This window comes from Canis lupus, chromosome 36, assembly GCF_048164855.1.
Source record: "Canis lupus baileyi chromosome 36, mCanLup2.hap1, whole genome shotgun sequence".
Taxonomy (NCBI): Eukaryota; Metazoa; Chordata; class Mammalia; order Carnivora; family Canidae; genus Canis; species Canis lupus.
Window position 1 is genome coordinate 24,541,810 of NC_132873.1, and position 18,613 is coordinate 24,560,422.

Consider the following 18,613-nt stretch of genomic DNA (forward strand, 5'->3'; position numbering starts at 1 on the left):
ACTTTAGTGAAATTACTAGATCTGTAGATAAGGCTGTTAGTACGTATACTACATGCAGGGCACTGTGTTCACAAATCCCACCCAGCCTCGGAGACTAAACGTAATGATGCGTCCAGCGCTGGCTGGACTGAGGTGGTTAACTCGGACCCTTTGGGATGATTCTTTCTCCAGCTTTGGGTGGTTTCCTCCTGTGCGTGTGCTGACTGGGACGCAGCTGAATACTCAGAGGACCTCTGGGACCTCTCTGAAGTTCTCCCTCCGTGCAGCTCTCTCCCCTCTGGGACTCGGTCCTGGACTCCAGCAGTCCTTGTCTCCCTGAGCTCTGGCACCGCCTCAGGGAGCCCACCGATTTCCCCTCCTTGCAATGCAGGTAAACTCTCTGAAGGCTGTAAGCTGGGGCGATAGTAGGGTTCACATCATTTATTCCCTTTCTCTTAGGGATCACTGTTCCTTGTTTCATGTCTGGTGTCTTAGAAATCATTGTTTGACTTTTTGTCTGTTTTTTGGTTGTTTTGGATGAAAGCAGAGGCCCACAATGGAACCTGACAAAGGTACTACAGAAACACTTCGGCAAATTCATTACTCTGAATAGGGCGTTCTAACTATAAGCTTTGCTAGAGATGATCACCAACGTAACTCTACAATGCACTTCTCCGAAGCTAATGTTTAGTATAGCCAACCTAAAAAAACAATATAAAGGTATGTTACACTGACTTTATCGATGATGGTCCTCTTTGAGGACAGTACACAAGTGAAGAAAAAAATGCCCCTGTCCTGGATGAGGAAGATAAATGTATTCTTGGCCAGTAACGGTCAATGTCATGACAACACTCAGGAACAATAGATTTACAACCCATTAAGGTTGATCATCTCTCCTATGCAGTAACTGGGATCTTTTTTCCTATGAAGAATTCAGGACTAAGGTCAACCGTTCTGTGGGGCTCTTGGTTAGACTATTTCAAGACTGACTCCCTGGCACCCTCAACTGACTAGATCTCCTTATGAAGAGTCCAAAGGGATAAATCCCGTAGGAGTTAGACAACGTGAGGCGGCTTTTGCCAGGCTGCCAATCAGTGAGCCCCCACCTCTGAAAGTCAGACAATAGGAATGGATGTGCTCTAATAAACTTACCCCTGAATGCCAATTAAGAGTCTCACCCACATTAACTACACTTCTACAGATGATATCAACCCTCATAAGCCTCTGAAAGTCCTGCCCCAAAACCTTCTATAAGATCAGCATTCTGGTTCTGCTCAGGGAGGAGCCTGCCTAACAACACAGCTCTCCGTTACCAGAGTCAACTCAGCTTTGTCTTTTTATATCAGATAAAGAGTGGTGGGCTCCTCATCCTCTGGGAGTCTTATTTTTTATATTCTCTCCAATTTCACAATTGCTCACTTCATTGAGGTCCTGATAGTACCATCAGTAGCTGTCATCACTTGAGCATCAATTAAACTAGGTCTTCTGGTAGCTGTTTAGGTAGTCCAGACTTAATGTATATAATCTACCACTCAATATCTAAATTTTTTTTAAAAAGCTGAATTTATTACTTACTACACTAAGGAGGAGCTACATGTTTCCTGGAGCAGACTGGTATACACAATAATTTGCTTTGTATTTACAGCTTTGGACATTTACAATCTCTAAGAATAGATACGTGGGCACCTGGCTGGCTCAGTCAGTAAAGCATGCAACTCTTGACCTTGCGTGGGGCGGGGGTAAGTGCAAGCCCCACCCTGGGTGTAGAACTTACTTAAAACAGTAAAACAGAATCTTACCTAGCATAAAAGGGTATACATTTGTAAGAACCATGGGAAAGTTTTATCATTTTCCAGGTGATTCCATTTTCAGGGATTACTTACTGGATGTTATAGCATTTCATTGAGACAAAATATCTTGTCATTTAGTTGCCATATCATCTAGGACCTCACTAAATATTTTGATAAAATATACTTAGAAAAATAGCCAAGTATCATACAATAGCATCTATCATACAACAAATTAATATAAATTTATTGGGTGGAAAATGGGGAAAAGGACAAAAAAGGTGGGGTGGTTCTGTACTGGTATCAGAAAACTCATAAAATGATAAACTCAAGTCCAAAATCTTCAGCCCACATCAAAGACTTCATGTTCTGATGACTGTGGAAAAGGCCAGCTCTGGTTGCTGGGCTCAGGAAATCGCGGCTATAGATGGCACGCCTTTGTCAAGGACGTCACTTTCTCTCTAGTTCAGATTGACACTTCTTGGGCATAAGTTTAAGATTCTGTTTATTTTCCCATCGATGTAGAACAGACTGGCTGGACGCAATATCGTGCCTGTTACCTTGGTCCTGTTGGAAAGAAAACAGACCTAACACTTTTCAAAACTAACTGCAAAGCTGAGGACCCATTTTTGTCTTTATGAATATAATTCATTCATCAAGGTTGAGTGGTCCTAACCTAGACAGTTTGAGAGATGTGTAGCTGTTAAGGAAGAAATTTAGTCTGTTTTCTTTACAGTTGATCTTACATTTTTTTAAAGAGATGTGTAGCTGTTAAGGAAGAAATTTAGTCTGTTTTCTTTACAGTTGATCTTACATTTTTTTAAAAGGTTTCATTATTTATGAGAGAGAGAGGCAGAGACCCAGGGAGCCCCATGTGGGACTTGATCCCGGATCCCAGGATCACGCCCTGAGCAGAAGGCAGACGCTTAACTGCTGAGCCACCCAGGGATCCCTGTTTTCTTTACAGTTTAAAGAAACCTAAAGATAAGTGGGGAGAGTAGCTGGATGAAGAGAGAACTTCTGCCATGAGAAATCCGAGGAGGAACAAATCCAAAATTGCTGAAGACAGTCACGTCTAAATACCCTACCTCTTCCAGCCACCTGTCTTCTCGGGGAAGCCTCTGCAACCGGTTTTTTGTCAGCTCAAGTTGGAGGCCATCAAACCTGCACTTAAACCAGCGATGAGCTTCTTCCAGGTTAGCTGTTATCTGAACATAAACGTGTTATCATTAGAAATCACGACAATCAGTTTCAGAGACTTTTTTTACTCAGATGTTAAAAGACCCAAATTGCAAGTGCCAGGTTCTTGCAACCTATTTGCATGATGTATCTCCCACAGATGAGAGCGGTTTCTGAATGTGGAGTTGAAGAATGCGTGCAAGCCTGCAGCTATTCAAGCATTAATTAATATTTTCTGGATGTGAATGAAAGGAAGAGGACCCAGGAGGAAAATAAGAATGAAAGGACAAGGCACTGCCAATGAATATTGGTAGTTCAAACCAGAGTTTGAATTTTTGAGTTCTGTTCCCTAAGACTAAACAGTTCTCCAAAGTTTATACACAGATCTTTCTTTTGGGCTTTATGAAAGTAATCAAATTAGTAACAGACTGGACTAGCTTAGTGTAAGTTGCATTCTTTTTATTTCCTTTATCATTAAAACATTTTATACTTCAGCTCCTAAGTACATATTTCCAAATTATCTTTGTTAGACTTCAATGGCCCTTCTAGTAGTCTGACTTCGAAGATGATCCGGAATCAGTATTCATTTAATTGACAAGTATTTACTGAGTGCCTATGTGTGTGCCTGGCACTTTTGTATGTATTTGGGATACTTCAGTATTTTAAGGTAAAGCTGACTGGCTTTTATGTTGTTAAGGTTGCTTCAAAACAGCTCCAGAACATACCCTCTAGAATAAAAAGTAAAATAACTGTTTCTTCCTTTTGATTATGTTTCCTAGACAGCATTTTCATTTTTTGATTCTGACATCTGAGAGAGAGAGGTGTATTTCTCTGTTTCCTGGGAGAAGGTAAGTTCCATGAGAGCAGGGGGCTTCCTCAAGCTTGTTCACCCTGAGTCTTCATCACCTAGCACTGCGCCCACCCTAGGACAGGTCCACAGTAAATATGTATGACTATGTATTTGTCCCAGATTAGCCAGGTCCTAGTGTGGGTACTAAATAGTAAGAAAGTAGAGCTCCCCTTGTCATTCAACTTTCAGAAAGCTACAAAGTTCAACTATTTTCCGGGGCTGTTTGTATATCCTAGTGCCCGTGATACCCTCATACCTCCCTCACCACACCAGACAACTTTCTCCAGCGCTCTTTACCAGGACTGGAGGGAAAGATGCCTGAAATGGCCCCACACATCATGTCTCCTCTTGCACGGTGAACGGGAAGGGGGGTACTACTTATTGAAACTTACTCTGAGTCATCTAACAATAATGGAATAGTTAAGCTTTAATATCCTGGCTTTTCTAGATGTGGTAACTGATGAGTTAAAATGGAACTTCCTCAAGGGTAAGTTGGCACTCAAAACTCCTGTGTGTCGGAGTGCATATTCCTTTTAATACTCTGTTCTGACAGTCACATTATTTCTATGACTTAATGGCTATAAAAGGGACACATGACCAACTGACAACACCATCACTGTATACCTTAAGAATCTATTTTCTTATCTGGAAAATGAGTGGTTGTGTCAGACAATGATTTCAAAGACCCTTTCCAGCTCTAAAAACCTTTAAAATGCTTTAGAGAAAGCAAATTCACAAATTAAAAGGGCCTTCGAGGGGTATCTGGCTCAGTGGGAAGATCGAGCAACTTTTAATCTCAGGGTCATGAGTTTGAGCCCCATGGTGGGAAGAAAGATTACTTAAATAAAAAAATAAAAATAAATAGGGCCTACTTACATTTCTAGTTATTGACTAAACAAAGAGCTTCCATTTTTATTAGTGATGTCAAGCCATAATGCATTAAAATCTACACACATGCTGGTCTTCCCTTCTTATATTTAGGGGTAGAGAATTGGACTTGAGGTTCATTCAGGACTTCAGCATTCTGTTATCTTTTATCAGGACACAGAACCTCAGTCTAAAAATTATTCTTCATAGTAGACATTAGACTTAGTAAGTTGTTATTGCCTGACAACTCTGTTAATGAAGGATTTTACCTTGACTTGAAGGTTTCAAGGTTGCTGTGTCGGAGGACACCTGTCTACGTTTCTACGCCCATAGGTCTGGCTTACCTGTTCTGATTCCACACTGGCTTCTTTCAGCTTATGCTCTGTTGCCTCTTTACATTTCTTTAGGTGTCTGATAGTTTCTTCCAATTCCTGAACATGGGATACAAAGATTTTTAGAAATTCCCAACATCCCATATGGAGCCCAGAGCTTCCATGTTGTTATAAATCAGCAACAAAATTAGGAAAGTACCATGGGGTGTGCTACCAAAATACAAGATAAGAACTGTTCCTCTCAGTAGTATACATAGATGCATACAATGACAGATTTTGACTGATTTCTGTATTCTCCTGAGGAGAAAGTGATCAATATCTGTTTTCCAGAATGGAAGGAATGCTTTTTTAAGGAGACCATGTCTGCTGGAAGGCAAGAGCTTGATGGTCTCTTCAAGTTCCTTTCCAGTGACAGAATGTCACGCTCTTCAGGAGGCTGGGGAGAGTTTCAAGTCTACCACAGTAACAGGCATATCTGAGCTTCAGGGAAGAACCAAGGCACAGAAAGTTCTGGAAAGACCATGGAATTCATTTCAGGAGTCCTACTTAGGAACCAGTATTTTGCACAGGTGAGCGTTAGCTCTTCTTTGCGAGTGAATATTTTATAAATGGCGAGCACGTGCCATATTCAAAGCTCCAGGCTTCTTCCTACTTGCAGATTTGCACCTCTGCTACAGAATCTAGAAAGTCTACGTGCTCTACTGTGGGGTTTCAGTCCAAGTCCCCCACCGCCCCTCTCCGAGGAGGCCTCTCACCCGGCACCGGCTCTCCAGTTCCTGCCGAACATTGCGCTCTGCCTCGAGTCGCAGCTCTTGCTGTTTGTTCTGCGCAGACGTCTCATATTGGCTCTTGGCCAGCAGCTGCATCTCCTTCTGTAGGTTAGTCATTTCAGACACGAACTTCTGGATACTCAAGGACTGGTGGGGCACAGAGAGGAAAGCAGTTGTCAGCCTGTCCCAGGTGGAGATTTTGTGTGAAAGGTAAACATGAAGTCTGTGGAAATCACCTACCTGTTCATAATTTTTTTTCTGATATTGATCCTTAATTAGCTCCATCTGCCTCAATTCCGTTTCTATTTGCTGAAAGTAAATGTGGAGATAACATAGAAAGATGATTAGTGGGAAAACTGGCTGGCCCTTTTGCCTACAGGATTGCAGGGGGAATCCCATGAGACCCATGTTGTCGCCTCTGCTGGGCTCTCCTTCCCGCTGGCCCGGGAAGAGCAGAGTCCTGTACAGTCACAGTGGAAGACACAGAGGGGATCCACAAGGGCACAGGACAGCTGCTGAGAAACTACACACTTACACTGCAGTATCTCTGCCGGAAAGAGAAACAGCCCCCTCTCACACTTTGTCCACTCCCCGGGTGCAGCTATAATTCCCAGAGAACACAGGTGCTGTTAGGACTCTGGAACCATCTTCACCAGACCCCACCGCCTGCCTGGATCCTCATCAGACACTAAGGAAGTGAGGGGAGACTTAGCGTTTCTCATACAACCTTCATCCTTTCCATATTCTGAGTATTATTCGCCTTCGTCGACAAATGGAGCTTGATTTGGGCCTTTTGATTCTTTATTTTCTCCTTGCTACTGTTCAGGACCTTCTCCAGCTCTGTCAGTTTCTGCCGCAGCTCGCGGTTGGCCCGGGTCACCTCCACTGATCTGAAGTTGGCTTCATCAAGGGCTTTCTTCAGCTGGGGAACACAACGGGAAAATGTCATCGTTTTCACCTCTCATTCAGTAAGAGAGGCTTATGATGAGGCCTGTCCCCACATTTTGTTCTCTTTGACCTTTCTTTTAAAGGGGAGGCTAAGTGAGGCAATGATAATGATATCTGATTAAGAAGATTTGTAGAGCAACAGTCTAAGGAGTTTTCATCTTTTTTGTTTTTCAAAATTTTTAACACTAAACACAATTTTTCCTAGAACAGATAAATATTGTAAATACATGTTCATTTGTTTTTTAAGAGCATGACTTTAGAGTCCAACCTAAGCTCAAATCTCAGCTTTAGCACTTACTAGCCAAGTAATTTTGGATAGTTAACTTCCCTAAAGGCTCAGGTTCATCACTGGCAAAGTATGCAAATAACCTATCTCCAAGGATTCCTAGTTAAATAAGATACAGTACAGGAGGAGAGCCTGGCACACTTGCTCAGCTTTAAGCTTTTCTCTTCCTTCTGTCACTTGTGACCTCATGTCTAGAGAATTGAAAATTAGAAAGTAATTCATACAAATACTTGCTAGTTACTACCAATGCATAGATTTTTTTGTTATACTGCCTTCAGTTTTCAAAGATTTTAATAAATATGTTTAGTGGAAAAATACCATAGTGAATATTGTTGGAACCAAGACAACAGCCCCAAACAGAGTCCCTTATGCTAAGCCCCACATCACCAAACCAAGATTGAATTACAGTTTTGACTTTCCCAGAAATGAACTCTTAGACGAATCTGTCAGCAGTTGCCTGACGAGCACTCGTGTGGTAATCTTCCCAATCCTGCCCTCCCCTGAAAGAAACTTTGCAATAACCAACTCAAGTTAGTGGCAGTAAAATGTGTTCTTGCTCCCTTCTGCCTATAAAAGCCTTTCATTTTGTATAGCTCCTTGGAGTTCTCTGGCTGCTAGACTGGATGATGCCCAATTTGAATCAATTTCTGTTCAAATAAACTCTTAAAAGGTAAACTGAGGCATGTTAAATATTTAACAGTTCTGGTGTCAGAGAGAAAAAAGGAAGGAGGGCAGTGCTCCCCAGGAGCAACGAGCAATCAGGTCTGTAGGTATCCCCAGCTTCCTTGAGGCCTCTGGAGGTCAGGCGTCAGTCCCTCTTAAATCTTAGCTCTGCAGCTTTTGTGGTCGCAGCTGTTGGACTTTAAGCCTTTCTTTTTCTGGATGGGGTCCAGTGTGAGGTGTCAGGTGAATAAAAACTTAAAGGCTGAACAGACAGATAATTTTGAAATATAATGGCTACCATGGAGAACTTTCAACCTCAATAAGCTTATCCATGTGTGAGGTACTCTAGACAAGCAAAGCCAAGCACTTATAAAGGGTAGAAGGAAAACTGTTTTTCATCCTCTGTGGTTTCTGGTGACTACGATGAGACCTCCTGGAATCCACCCCCTCACCTCCATCCACCCCCCCACCCCCGCTGCCTACTTGCCCAGAATCTATGGATAGGATCTGGGGAAATGAGCAGAAGCTAGCAAAAGACAACAGTTCTCCCCAAAATCAGCTCTCTCCGATGTCTCTCTGTGGTGTCTGGTTGAGAAAGAAAGGTAAAGTTTCACATTGTCCTTTCCAAATTCAGACTGACAGACAAAATTATATCTTTGAACTGTGTCTTTTTAATCTGCTTTCAAGTACTCACTGGTTGTTGATCTTTCTTCCCGGGACGGCTTATGCCTTCTTGTTACCTTGTTTTGTATCTTGAACCTGGCTTGGGCAACCACTAGGTTAGAGGCTCTAAAAATATGGTTGGACAGAAATGCAGGTTCTATCCCATCTGACTGCTGCCAGCCTGGACAATTCTCTTGGTTATCTTTGGGAGTGGTTCTAGAGTTTGGGTGGGGAGTATTTTTTGTGCCCTTTCTGGGGACCCTCTTGCATCCATGAGGCTGTTCAATATTGCTAGGAATATTTACTGTTTGTCCTTGCTAAAACCTAGCAAGATCTATGAAACGATTTAAAGTAGCTCTATGGCCAGAGGATGGCCATATTCAGAGCCTGCTAGACTTTTAAAAATTCCTTTCTTTTCTCTGCAATGATGGCAGTATTTTTCGTCAACAGCAGTTCACATGGTGAGGGATGATACTTTGGGTCTGAGTGAAGCTGAGGAGGAAAAAAAAAAAAAAGGTCTTTCTCCCCTCAGCTAAGATGAAACCGTACCTAGAGAGAAAATTAAAGCCTCTGTGGAAGGATTTACTAAATTCCAAAGACACACAGCTCTAAATCTCGAACATAGGAATCTTTTGATTTCCATCTTAGTTGAAGATCTCCCTGATAATAAAGAAGCAAATTGAAGATTGTGTAGTTGGATGGGTGGGTCAGCCTGTTTATCATTATAAGGCTGCAACCCAATTCTTTGAGAAATTAAACACTGTACTTGTCTTATAAATTAAATGTACAAGAACAGAAACTCAGCCCTAGAAACAATTCAAAGCTCATCTATTCTTGTTACCAATCCCCAAACCTCCCCTATTCATCTAAGGCTGCAGATATTGTAAAATATCTGTATTTAGGAAACAAAAATCCTCCTTGGTGGAACTTACATTCTTTTTCTGTGCCTTTTGAGATGTAAATATCCTACTTGGTCTTCTCTAAGAATGAAGACCATTCTCATGAAAAGAAAGGAAAAAAAAAAACCCAAAATGGAAAAGATATTTTGAAAACTAGGCACATGAAAAATCTTAAAAGTCTCCTTCACAAATACGAGTTAAAAGCTTTAGCCTGAACCAGTAACCTTAGCTTTATCAAGTGTACGCTCAAATAGAGAAACTAACCCAAATGTTTTTGCAGTTACATGATCTAGGATAATCGTCAACAAAGTATCCATGTCTTCAGAATTATCAGCATTAACTGTAATACTTCTGTTTTACCAGGTTTACTAAGTCAGATAAACTCCTCTCTCTATCTCTGTTACAGAATTTGTCAGCAAGAAATTTTCATGAGTAATCTAAACATAATTGTCAGATATAGCATAAAATTTTCCAAAATCTTTTTGGTATCTAGAAACCTTGAAATTACCCTAAAACAAATTAAATGATGGATATTCATTAAATATCTAGATCATTTCCAAATAAAATACCAAAACGAATTACTAAACATAGGTTTACCCACTTTGGCTTCCTTTTACAGAGAAATTAAAGATATTTGTGTCTGTTAGTAAACATGTTTTGTGCTAAGCTGGGAAGTTTACTATGAAGAAGAATATACTTATAGAAATTAAGGAATTACTTATTAAACTTGCTAACCCACAGAATGTTAATTGTAACATACTCTACAATTGCTTATTTCTTAGTTTTCACTAGGAATAAGGATTCTAAATGTTAAGAATTCTAGTCAATATGTGTAATTAAAATTACTTCAAAATAATAGAGGTGTGGGACGCCTGGGTGGCTTAGTGGTTGAGTGCCTTCCTCAAGTCCCACATCGGGCTCCCTGCATGGAGCCTGTTTCTCCCTCTGCCTGTGTCACTGCCTCTCTCTGTGTCTCTCATGGATAAATAAATAAAATCTTTAAAAAAAAAAATAGAGTTGTAAGAAAACTGTGTAGGAAAAGTTGTAAGGAAAGTAAAATGACTGTTCCAAAATGAGAAAGAGGGATGGATAAAAGAAAAAGTTGGTTTGTGGAAAAGGAATCTTGAAAAGGGGATTTTATGTGTGGTCGAAATGGCTAAGTTAGAATGGATTTATCAAGTTTTTAAAGAATGAATTTGGTGCATAATTAGAATTTGGTTTTTTCTTTACTAAATGGACAGTTCTTGGACTGCTGGTTTGTTCTTGATAAGAGGTTGTGGAAGTGTTTTTTTTTTTTTTTAATTTTGGGGGTAATTTACCTGAAAAACAAAGATTTTGCATCTTAGCAAAATAATTTACTGTGCTTCATATCGTCTTTTATCAGGTCTTTGACTACTTAATACTGAGAAGACTGGATTTTCTTAAGAGCTAAGTATGTAACTTTCTGTATTTGCCTTTAAAACTTCTATTGTCACTTTGTTTAAATGATATTTCATAATAATTTTAGTCATGTTTTGACAACTTTCCCAAATAAAATTCTAAATGGAGTCTTTTTTATCTCAAAATAACTTTGAGATTTCCCAGAGGGTCCCTAAGACAAAATCTCAAAGGATTTGTGTTTCACTATGTAAAAGAGAAATGTCAAACTAATTAGGTTTATATGATGCTAAATTACATGGGAAGCATTGTCGAATAAGTGATGATAAACCTTATATTTGTACAATATGTGTTATTAATATAAGTGTTCTAGCAATTGTAGGAAATTCTTAAAAATTTAATGTGTCCTTTTATCAGTCATAATTCTAGTTATTATCTTAAAATGCTGTATATCACAGACATAACCAAATTTCCTTGTCAATTCCATTACAGTGAACTCTCATCTTTACTTTTTTTTAAAGATTTATCCATTCACAAGAGACAGAGAGGCAGAAGCAGGCTTCCTGTGGGGACCCAACGCTGGACCTGATCTTGGACCCTGGGATTACACCCCGAGCTGAAGGCAGACGCTCAACCACTGAACCACCCAGATCTTTAAACATGAGCATATTAAAGTCTTTTATCATTTACCAACAGCTGTTGTTATACTCTGATACTTTTGCAGAAGGGAGATTCCTGGGAAGGATCCTACTATGTATAGGTACATATTTCACAATTGAAGAAGGCTCCATCTGACATCTGGTCCTATGTAAATATGTTGTGGAGGCCTCAAAATCAAACTAAGAAGAAAAGTAGCGGACACTGGGTTAGACTGCTTGCTCCTAAGACTTCAGATCAAGAATGTTTCTTTCTTTCCATTCTTCCTTCTCTCTCTGACCATCCTTTTTTTTTTTTTTTAAATATTTATTTATTCATGAAAAAGACACAGAGACACAAGCAGAGGGAGAAGCAGGCTCCATGCAGGGAGCCCAACATGGGACTCGATCCTGGGACTCCAGGACAACACCCTGGGCTGAAGGATGCCAAACCACTGAGCCACCCAGGGATCCCCTGACCATCCTTTTCTTAATTCTTACACCAAGTCTTTATGATTCTTTTGCCCACCTTTCCTTGCTCTGACCTGCAAAAATAATGCCATTGCAAAGGGCCTAATCCAATCTTCAAACAACTGGTGATCCTGTAGTTCTGCCCATCACATACTTCTCCCTGATTTCAGTGCTTCAGTTTCTCTGGACCAAACTCTGCCCCCTGTCCTTTGTATCATACTCCCTACACCCAAGGGTCAATTTCTGTGCTTCTGGTTAAAAACGCCAACCCCAGGGAATCTTGCATCTAGGTTCTATACAAAGAAAAGGACAAGCAAAACTAGAATAAAACTGGTGTGGTCTACAGACTTGAACTTTACTTGCCTCCATTGCTGTCGCCTTTCCAATGCTGAGCCACAGACTGAAATCAGGACTTACCAGGAGGCATTCGTGATTCAACGTTCGCTTCCTTTGGCAGATCCCTAGTGCCTTGGCTAGCAGTAAGTGCAAATGGGGGCGCAATCAGAAACCTCTCCTTAACTCAAAGGTACTGCAGAATCTGCTGATAAATAGCTGCCCAACAAAACCCCTAGACTCTCTGCCTGAACTTGTTCCGGATAATAGAAGAAATTAGCTGGATTGTCTCTCAGCTGAGCAAGGAAGTGTTTGTGCTGTGGCCTCAACACCACACGCTGCACTTAGACTGACACTTCTGGAGAAGCTGAGCCTCAGCTACGGAAGATCACTGAACAAGCTGGCTGGTTTAAGAAAGTGACTCCTTCGGCAGAGTCCTTCACTTACTTGACTCTGACTGATTGGGGTCTTGGGGACCACGGCTCCAAAGGACACTCTAGACATTGGGAATTATCCTGCTTATAATAATCAGAGCAGTCTCTCTAGTTTGCTGGATTCTCTCAAAACCTTGAAATGCATGATCATGGGTGCTAACCACCGAGCAAATGGTCTAAGACAGGTGGGTAATCTGCCTGGTAAGACTCCTGTCTTCCCCTAAAGGAAAGTACCTTGTAAAATAACCAGCCTGCTCTTTTGCCTGATATATCTTGTCTCTGGCTCCTGTTCGCCTATGAAATCTTTCATCTCATTCCGCTCCTTGGAGCTCCTTTTTATCTACTAGATTGGATACCATCTGATTTGGACTGAGTTTTGCTCAAATAGTCTTAAAAATATCTAGTATCCCTCAGTTTATCTTTTAACATTACTTAAACCATTTTACAGAGCTCCTATCCTCCTCCAGTGCCCTTAAATCAGTGCCGCTTTGGTTTTTAGGAAGAGGTGGTAGTGGAGAAGGGAGAAGTACTCTGGACAGCTGAGAGCGTTTGACAATGTACAGTTATTTGTACCTTTTCTTTCTACACTAGCTCATTCCTTCACATCCTAACTTCAAGCCACAGTGCTGGCCTCTTACTACCACCCAACTGACTTTCTGTTCGATACTCCACCATTACCTCAATCACAGCTTTGTCACAACCGGGTGTAAGCCCTAACAACATAACAATAACCCTGTACTTATTACGCACTGTCATAATTACATATATTTTCCAACTTAAACAAACGTACCCTGGAGAGTAGTTACGAAGATTTCCATTTTATGATTGAGGAAATACACTGAAACTGTCTGCAGACAACACCTTGTTAGTAAGAGGCAGAGCTGGGATTTGCGAGTGGTGCACCCTGCTGCTGACTCCCCACTGACCTCACCCCCTCACTCTGCCCTTGGTCTCCTCACAAGTTCACAATCTTCAGTGATTAAACAGACTTAAATTTTATAAGTATTCTAACAACTATCTGATTAAAGGTGCCTTTAATTTCCTTTTGTTTCCTTTCATAAGTTTAATGTTTATATAGTTTTGTAATTTACAAATTTTCTAAAAGGTCTCTGAATTGCTATTGCTAAAATATACCAAATTTGACAAAATACAGACCTATAGATCAGCCACTCCAACCAAGTCTTGGAATGATTTTAATTCTTCCCTCCCCTTCTGTTCCTGACAGAACATTTACTGTCTTTTGATGATTTTTCTTTCTTTCTTTCTTTTTTTTTTTAAGACACACAGAGAGAGGGGCAGAGACACAGGCAGAGGGAGAAGCAGGCTCCATGCAGAGAGCTCGATGCAAGACTCGATCCCAGGGCTACGCCCTGGGTCAAAGGCAGACACTCAACCACTGAGCCACCCAGGCATCCCTGTTTCATGATTTTTCTATTAAAATGCCTTTTTCAATTTAACTGTTCTCTATTTTCAACTGAACTATGCTGCTTGCCTCTAATCTTCTGAAGCCCATACTGTTTAGCTTGCTTGGGTCTACATGTCTCCCATTTCTCTTTGTCCTTGCCTACTCTCTTCTACCACCAGACTCCCCTTCCTAAAATTGTGCTTTCATCATACCACCCATTTCTTAGAAACCCACAGAATCCCACTTTGACATGAAAGTTCACCTCTAACATTCTGATTGTCAAGGTCAGCTACCCACTCTTTCTCAGACATTTCCCAAAGTCTCTGCTCTGATAGAGAGAAATCCTCTTTAATTGCTCACACATCCTGTTCATTTTTATAACTAAGCTTTGGTCATTCCCTTGCAGCGGGTATCCCTGCCCTGTCAGCTCTGCCAATCTCAATCACTTACTTTGTTTCCCTTCTTCTTCTATGACTCAACTTGTCTAAAACAAACTTTCCCTTACTTTGAATTCCTTCAAAATTGTACGTAGCCTCTAGTTACTCAACAAAGGCCCTCTGCTGTTTACCCTATTTGTCTCACGTCAAGAGCAGAGATCACAAGTAAGGGTCACGTAGTACACATCAGAGCACAGGCCACACACACGTGCCTCTCAGGAGAAGGGTGCTGGTGAAGCAAATTAAGGGGACAGACGATTTGATGTGTACCCAATGGCCATTTCCTCTATCCCTCAGCTATCACTGTCCAATGGAAAAGCTCTCATCGAGACCCTCCTTTGCTAGGCAGAGAACTGTCTATCAGAAGCTTTGTGTGTTTCAACTTACGAAGAGCACGGAGATGGCTTGATTACATTGTGCTTACTGCTCACAGAAGGACTAGAAGGACCAAAGACCTACTACAGCCATGCTCAGAAATCCTGTAACTGATGATAACGCTCTTAAAAGGCACTCATCTAGAGAGACACTTTTTGTCACTTGACTCCATACCTCAGTCACTTCCCGTTGTGCTACTTTCTTGGCCGTTTCTCTCTCAGTTTGAAACTGCTTTCTTAGAGCTTCTATGCGTTCAGCATGCATTTCCGCTTCTATTTTGGATTCCTCAGTCATCCGTTCTCTGTTTTGGGGGGAAAAAGTCACCTTTAGAAACCTTCTTTAGGAGGTAAGGAAGGCCTGGAGGAGAACGTCTGAAAGGTGTCATATACAAATGAGTAGCAATCAGGCACCAGGTTAACTTCCTTGGTCTGGAGCCCATTAACAGAAGGAGGGAGAAAAGCATTTACCTGTGGCATTAAAGGCCAAAAAAAATCATTCAATATAAAGATATCCAACCCAAAGAGGGAAACACATAAACGCTTTAACCAATAAAAAAGCCAGCAACATTTCACTAGACTATAAAATGTGCACAGATCATAAAGAGGGAAACATGTCTTCTCTGCTTTAGCTTACACCTGTCTCGTATCGGTATGTTCATTAGCTGAAAGGCATAAAGATCTATGCACACACTGCGTTTCCCTTGGGTAAAAATTTTTACAGAATGTTATTTATATCCAAATCCTATTTACCTAGATGCAGTTTATAGAAAAAATAGTGCCTTGACCTAGTGACTTGATGGGTTTGACTGGACTAATTTCGGGAAAACAGTGGTTTGGGATTTGCCTGGGTGAAGTCCTCCCACACCTAGATGGGTTATTCCCACCAGGCTGTTGCTATTCCTTTCCCAAATCATGCTTCTAAAGGACACATCACCTGTTGATAGGAAAGGGTTGGTGGAAACATGCAATATTCTTTAAATTTTGGTTTAACCTTCACGTGGAGAAGCAGGTTGACATTAGATGAGGGAAGAGCAGAAAAGGAGATCCAAATGAGCATACCCCAGCCAGCTAGTGTCTGCTGCTCAGGTGTGCCTGGTTCTTTAACATGGCTCTCCTGGGAGTACCAGTTCCAAGTTGAGGATTGGTACTTAACTGCTTTATGTGAATGAGCACAACTTACTCTCCCAGAGACTCTCCCCTAATTTCACTGTGATTACACTGCTCTTACTTGAAATTTTCCAAATTTTGTCGCTCAAGTTCTTTGCTTTCCAATTTCTCTTGAACATGATCAAGCTTTGTTTGTAGATGATTATTTGTCTGAAGAGCTTGCTCCAGGCTCATAGCCAGTTTCCTGTTGTCTTCTCTAGCTACATCTAGAGCTTTCTGTAGAGGCTCCATCTGAAAGAGAGAAGGCTCGTTTTAATTCCACAGTCACAGATGAAAGAAGTCTTTAACATTATATGCTCACTCCTTACACTTTACCATTAAGCCATTGAAACAATAATTAAATGGAACCAGAACCAGATTCCAGCTGCCTGGAATATGTGAGAACTTACTATGACATTGCTTAGGAGACTCTCAGGAGGCAATGGGAAAAGTATGCACCAACTCATTACTAGTGAGCTTTGAAAAACTGAGTCAATTTAAGTTAATTTTAGTTTTTAAATTTTAAACTAGTTAAAAATTCTTTCTGATCCTATAATCTTTGGTATCGCTGCCTAGAGAGGTAAGAACTGGCATTTGTTCCTTGTACGTCTTTCTAGAAAAAGCTTAATTATATGAAATACTCATGACTTTTTAATATATGTGCATATATGTAGAGATATTCATATGTGCATACACTTGTGAGCACACACATGTAAATGTGTCTCCTTAATTCATAGTGGGATCACTCCAATGACTTGTGATTGAAGTTACAAGTTATCCTCTGAGCCTTTATGAGCCTTTAACTACTGCAGTCATTTATACATTGATAAATAAAAACTAACCATGTATGAAAGAGAGAATTAGGCATAACAGTGGTCCTGTTTTGCCAATAAATGACTCACTGGAAGGCTGCAGGCCTTCTTCCCATTTGTAACCAAAACTCAGACTTACTCAGATGAAAAAAGAAATTTCCCTGATTATTTTACTCCATTTTCTTAAATGACCAATATCCCAATAAAAGCAAAAATATCAACATTATCATCTATAAAATGTGGCCTTTACCTCACCGTTGTGCTGGGCATCTACAACAAGCATTCTGGCCTGCCACTGGTCCACTTCAGCCTCCAGCTTCTGCACCCTCTGTTGATTTAGAGCCCTAAAAATGGAAAGCACAGGAAGAGTGACTACAGAAAAAAACCATCTAGGAATGATACCACTGGGAGTTATAGTGCACTCTTCTTCCAAGAAGCTCAAACAGCATATGTAGTAAAGTACAGATGCTCAGACCTTTAAGCAGTTAAGGCTCCCAGAGATTAAAAATTTGTCCCAGCTATAATTCAATTTGGCTTGATACATTAAGCTATCAATATTTGTTAATGACTAACTTATGGGCTGGTAATTTTATACATATATATGTGTATATATATACATATACACATACACACATACACGTCACATACACACATACATATTCAAAAATATATCCCCTCTAGACGGATGGGCCTGCTGTTGAGATTATAAATTAAACAGCTACCTAGAATTTTATTGTGAATGGTAAGCAATTTTTAAAAGTTTTTTTTTTTAAGATTTTTTATTCATTTATTCATAGAGACAGAGAGAGAGAGGCAGAGAGACAGGCAGAGGGAGAAGCAGGCTCCATGCAGGGAGCCTGACGTGGGACTCAATCCCGGGTCTCCAGGATCACACCCTGGGCTGAAGGCGGCGCTAAACCGCTGCACCACGGGGGCTGCCCGGTAAGCAATTTTTAATATCCTCTCCTTAACTTTTTTAAGTTCAGAGGTAACATACATCTATAGTATGTAAAAAATAAAGATAAGTACAATGGGGAATATAAAAATGGCACTTGTTCTCCCATAACAGAGAGGCAATATGCACCACTAATATACACATTCTAATATATTTCAGAGGACTTATTAAACTCAAACCATTTGTTTGTTAACCTCAAGGGGAAACTCATGCGACTTGAAACATTTTTTAAAAATGGAGTTTACTTATAAAACACGGCTTGCAGCAGTTCTCAGAATGATTCATCTAAACAGGTCACTAATATATAGATAGTTCAAACTCAAGTTGGCACTTAGCTTTAATTATCTAGACTAGACCACTATTATTCTGTAGATCTAAGAGCAGGTTTAAATGGTGTAGAAACAGGGTAAAGCAGCAATATAGCACATGAATTTCTCGAATACAGACTCCTTTACATCACTACAAAATATGGGGATTTTGAATCTTTGAAAATCATGTTTATTTCTCCTTTTTAAATCATGTTTATTTCTAATAAATATTTATAATACTGTGTTTTACTGAACAGGTCTACATTTCGCCATTTCTGAAATGTAAAGCTAGATAGAAAACTTTACGAGTGTTGCACAGTAAAGGGGATGAATTGTCATATTCACACATTTAGTGAGTAGTAAAATAAGGAGAGGAAAATACATCAAACTTTGGATTGGAATTGGAGGAAAAAATACCTGTTCAGGACTGAAGGGAGGTCCTTGGTTGCAAACAAAAATCTCCCCTTGACTAAAGATGTCAATGGATGTCAATTTACAAAGAACACTGAATTGCACAAAATGCTCCTGGGCAGGAAAAACGGGCAGGATACAAGGGTGTGGGCTGGGGGGGCATGGCTGGGTTGGGAACCCGAGTGAAGGCTGTGGCTCAGGTCCAGGACCTGGAGGTAAGAGCAGGCTGGGAAGTCTAGAGACAGAGCTTAGTGCATTCACCAAAAGACCTTCCTTTCCAGTCAAGGATGCT

General features: G+C 40.5%; 1 protein-coding gene and 1 non-coding gene across 16 annotated transcripts in view; one reads left to right on the top strand and one right to left on the bottom strand.

The window, feature by feature from the left end:
• Nucleotides 1–1,987: 1,987 nt before the first annotated feature.
• Nucleotides 1,988–18,613, bottom strand: part of CCDC150 (coiled-coil domain containing 150) — a 79,305-nt gene continuing 62,679 nt past the window's right edge. For 11 of the 15 annotated variants that reach the window (XM_072812690.1, XM_072812693.1, XM_072812689.1 and 8 more), the window contains 9 exons: nucleotides 16,898–16,991; nucleotides 15,918–16,087; nucleotides 14,865–14,991; nucleotides 6,492–6,686; nucleotides 6,005–6,073; nucleotides 5,750–5,911; nucleotides 5,007–5,093; nucleotides 2,855–2,974; nucleotides 1,988–2,353 (listed from right to left, as the gene is read on the bottom strand). In XM_072812690.1, the coding sequence (XP_072668791.1) occupies nucleotides 2,228–2,353; nucleotides 2,855–2,974; nucleotides 5,007–5,093; nucleotides 5,750–5,911; nucleotides 6,005–6,073; nucleotides 6,492–6,686; nucleotides 14,865–14,991; nucleotides 15,918–16,087; nucleotides 16,898–16,991 (1,150 nt within the window). In that variant the 3' untranslated portion in view covers nucleotides 1,988–2,227. The remainder of the gene's footprint in view (nucleotides 2,354–2,854; nucleotides 2,975–5,006; nucleotides 5,094–5,749; nucleotides 5,912–6,004; nucleotides 6,074–6,491; nucleotides 6,687–14,864; nucleotides 14,992–15,917; nucleotides 16,088–16,897; nucleotides 16,992–18,613) is intronic. The other 4 variants (XM_072812702.1, XM_072812688.1, XM_072812696.1 and 1 more) reach the window with 1 other exon arrangement.
• On the top strand, nucleotides 8,744–8,814 carry LOC140625931 (small nucleolar RNA SNORD56). Its single transcript, XR_012025196.1, has one exon. It is a non-coding gene; the product is annotated as a small nucleolar RNA SNORD56 (small nucleolar RNA).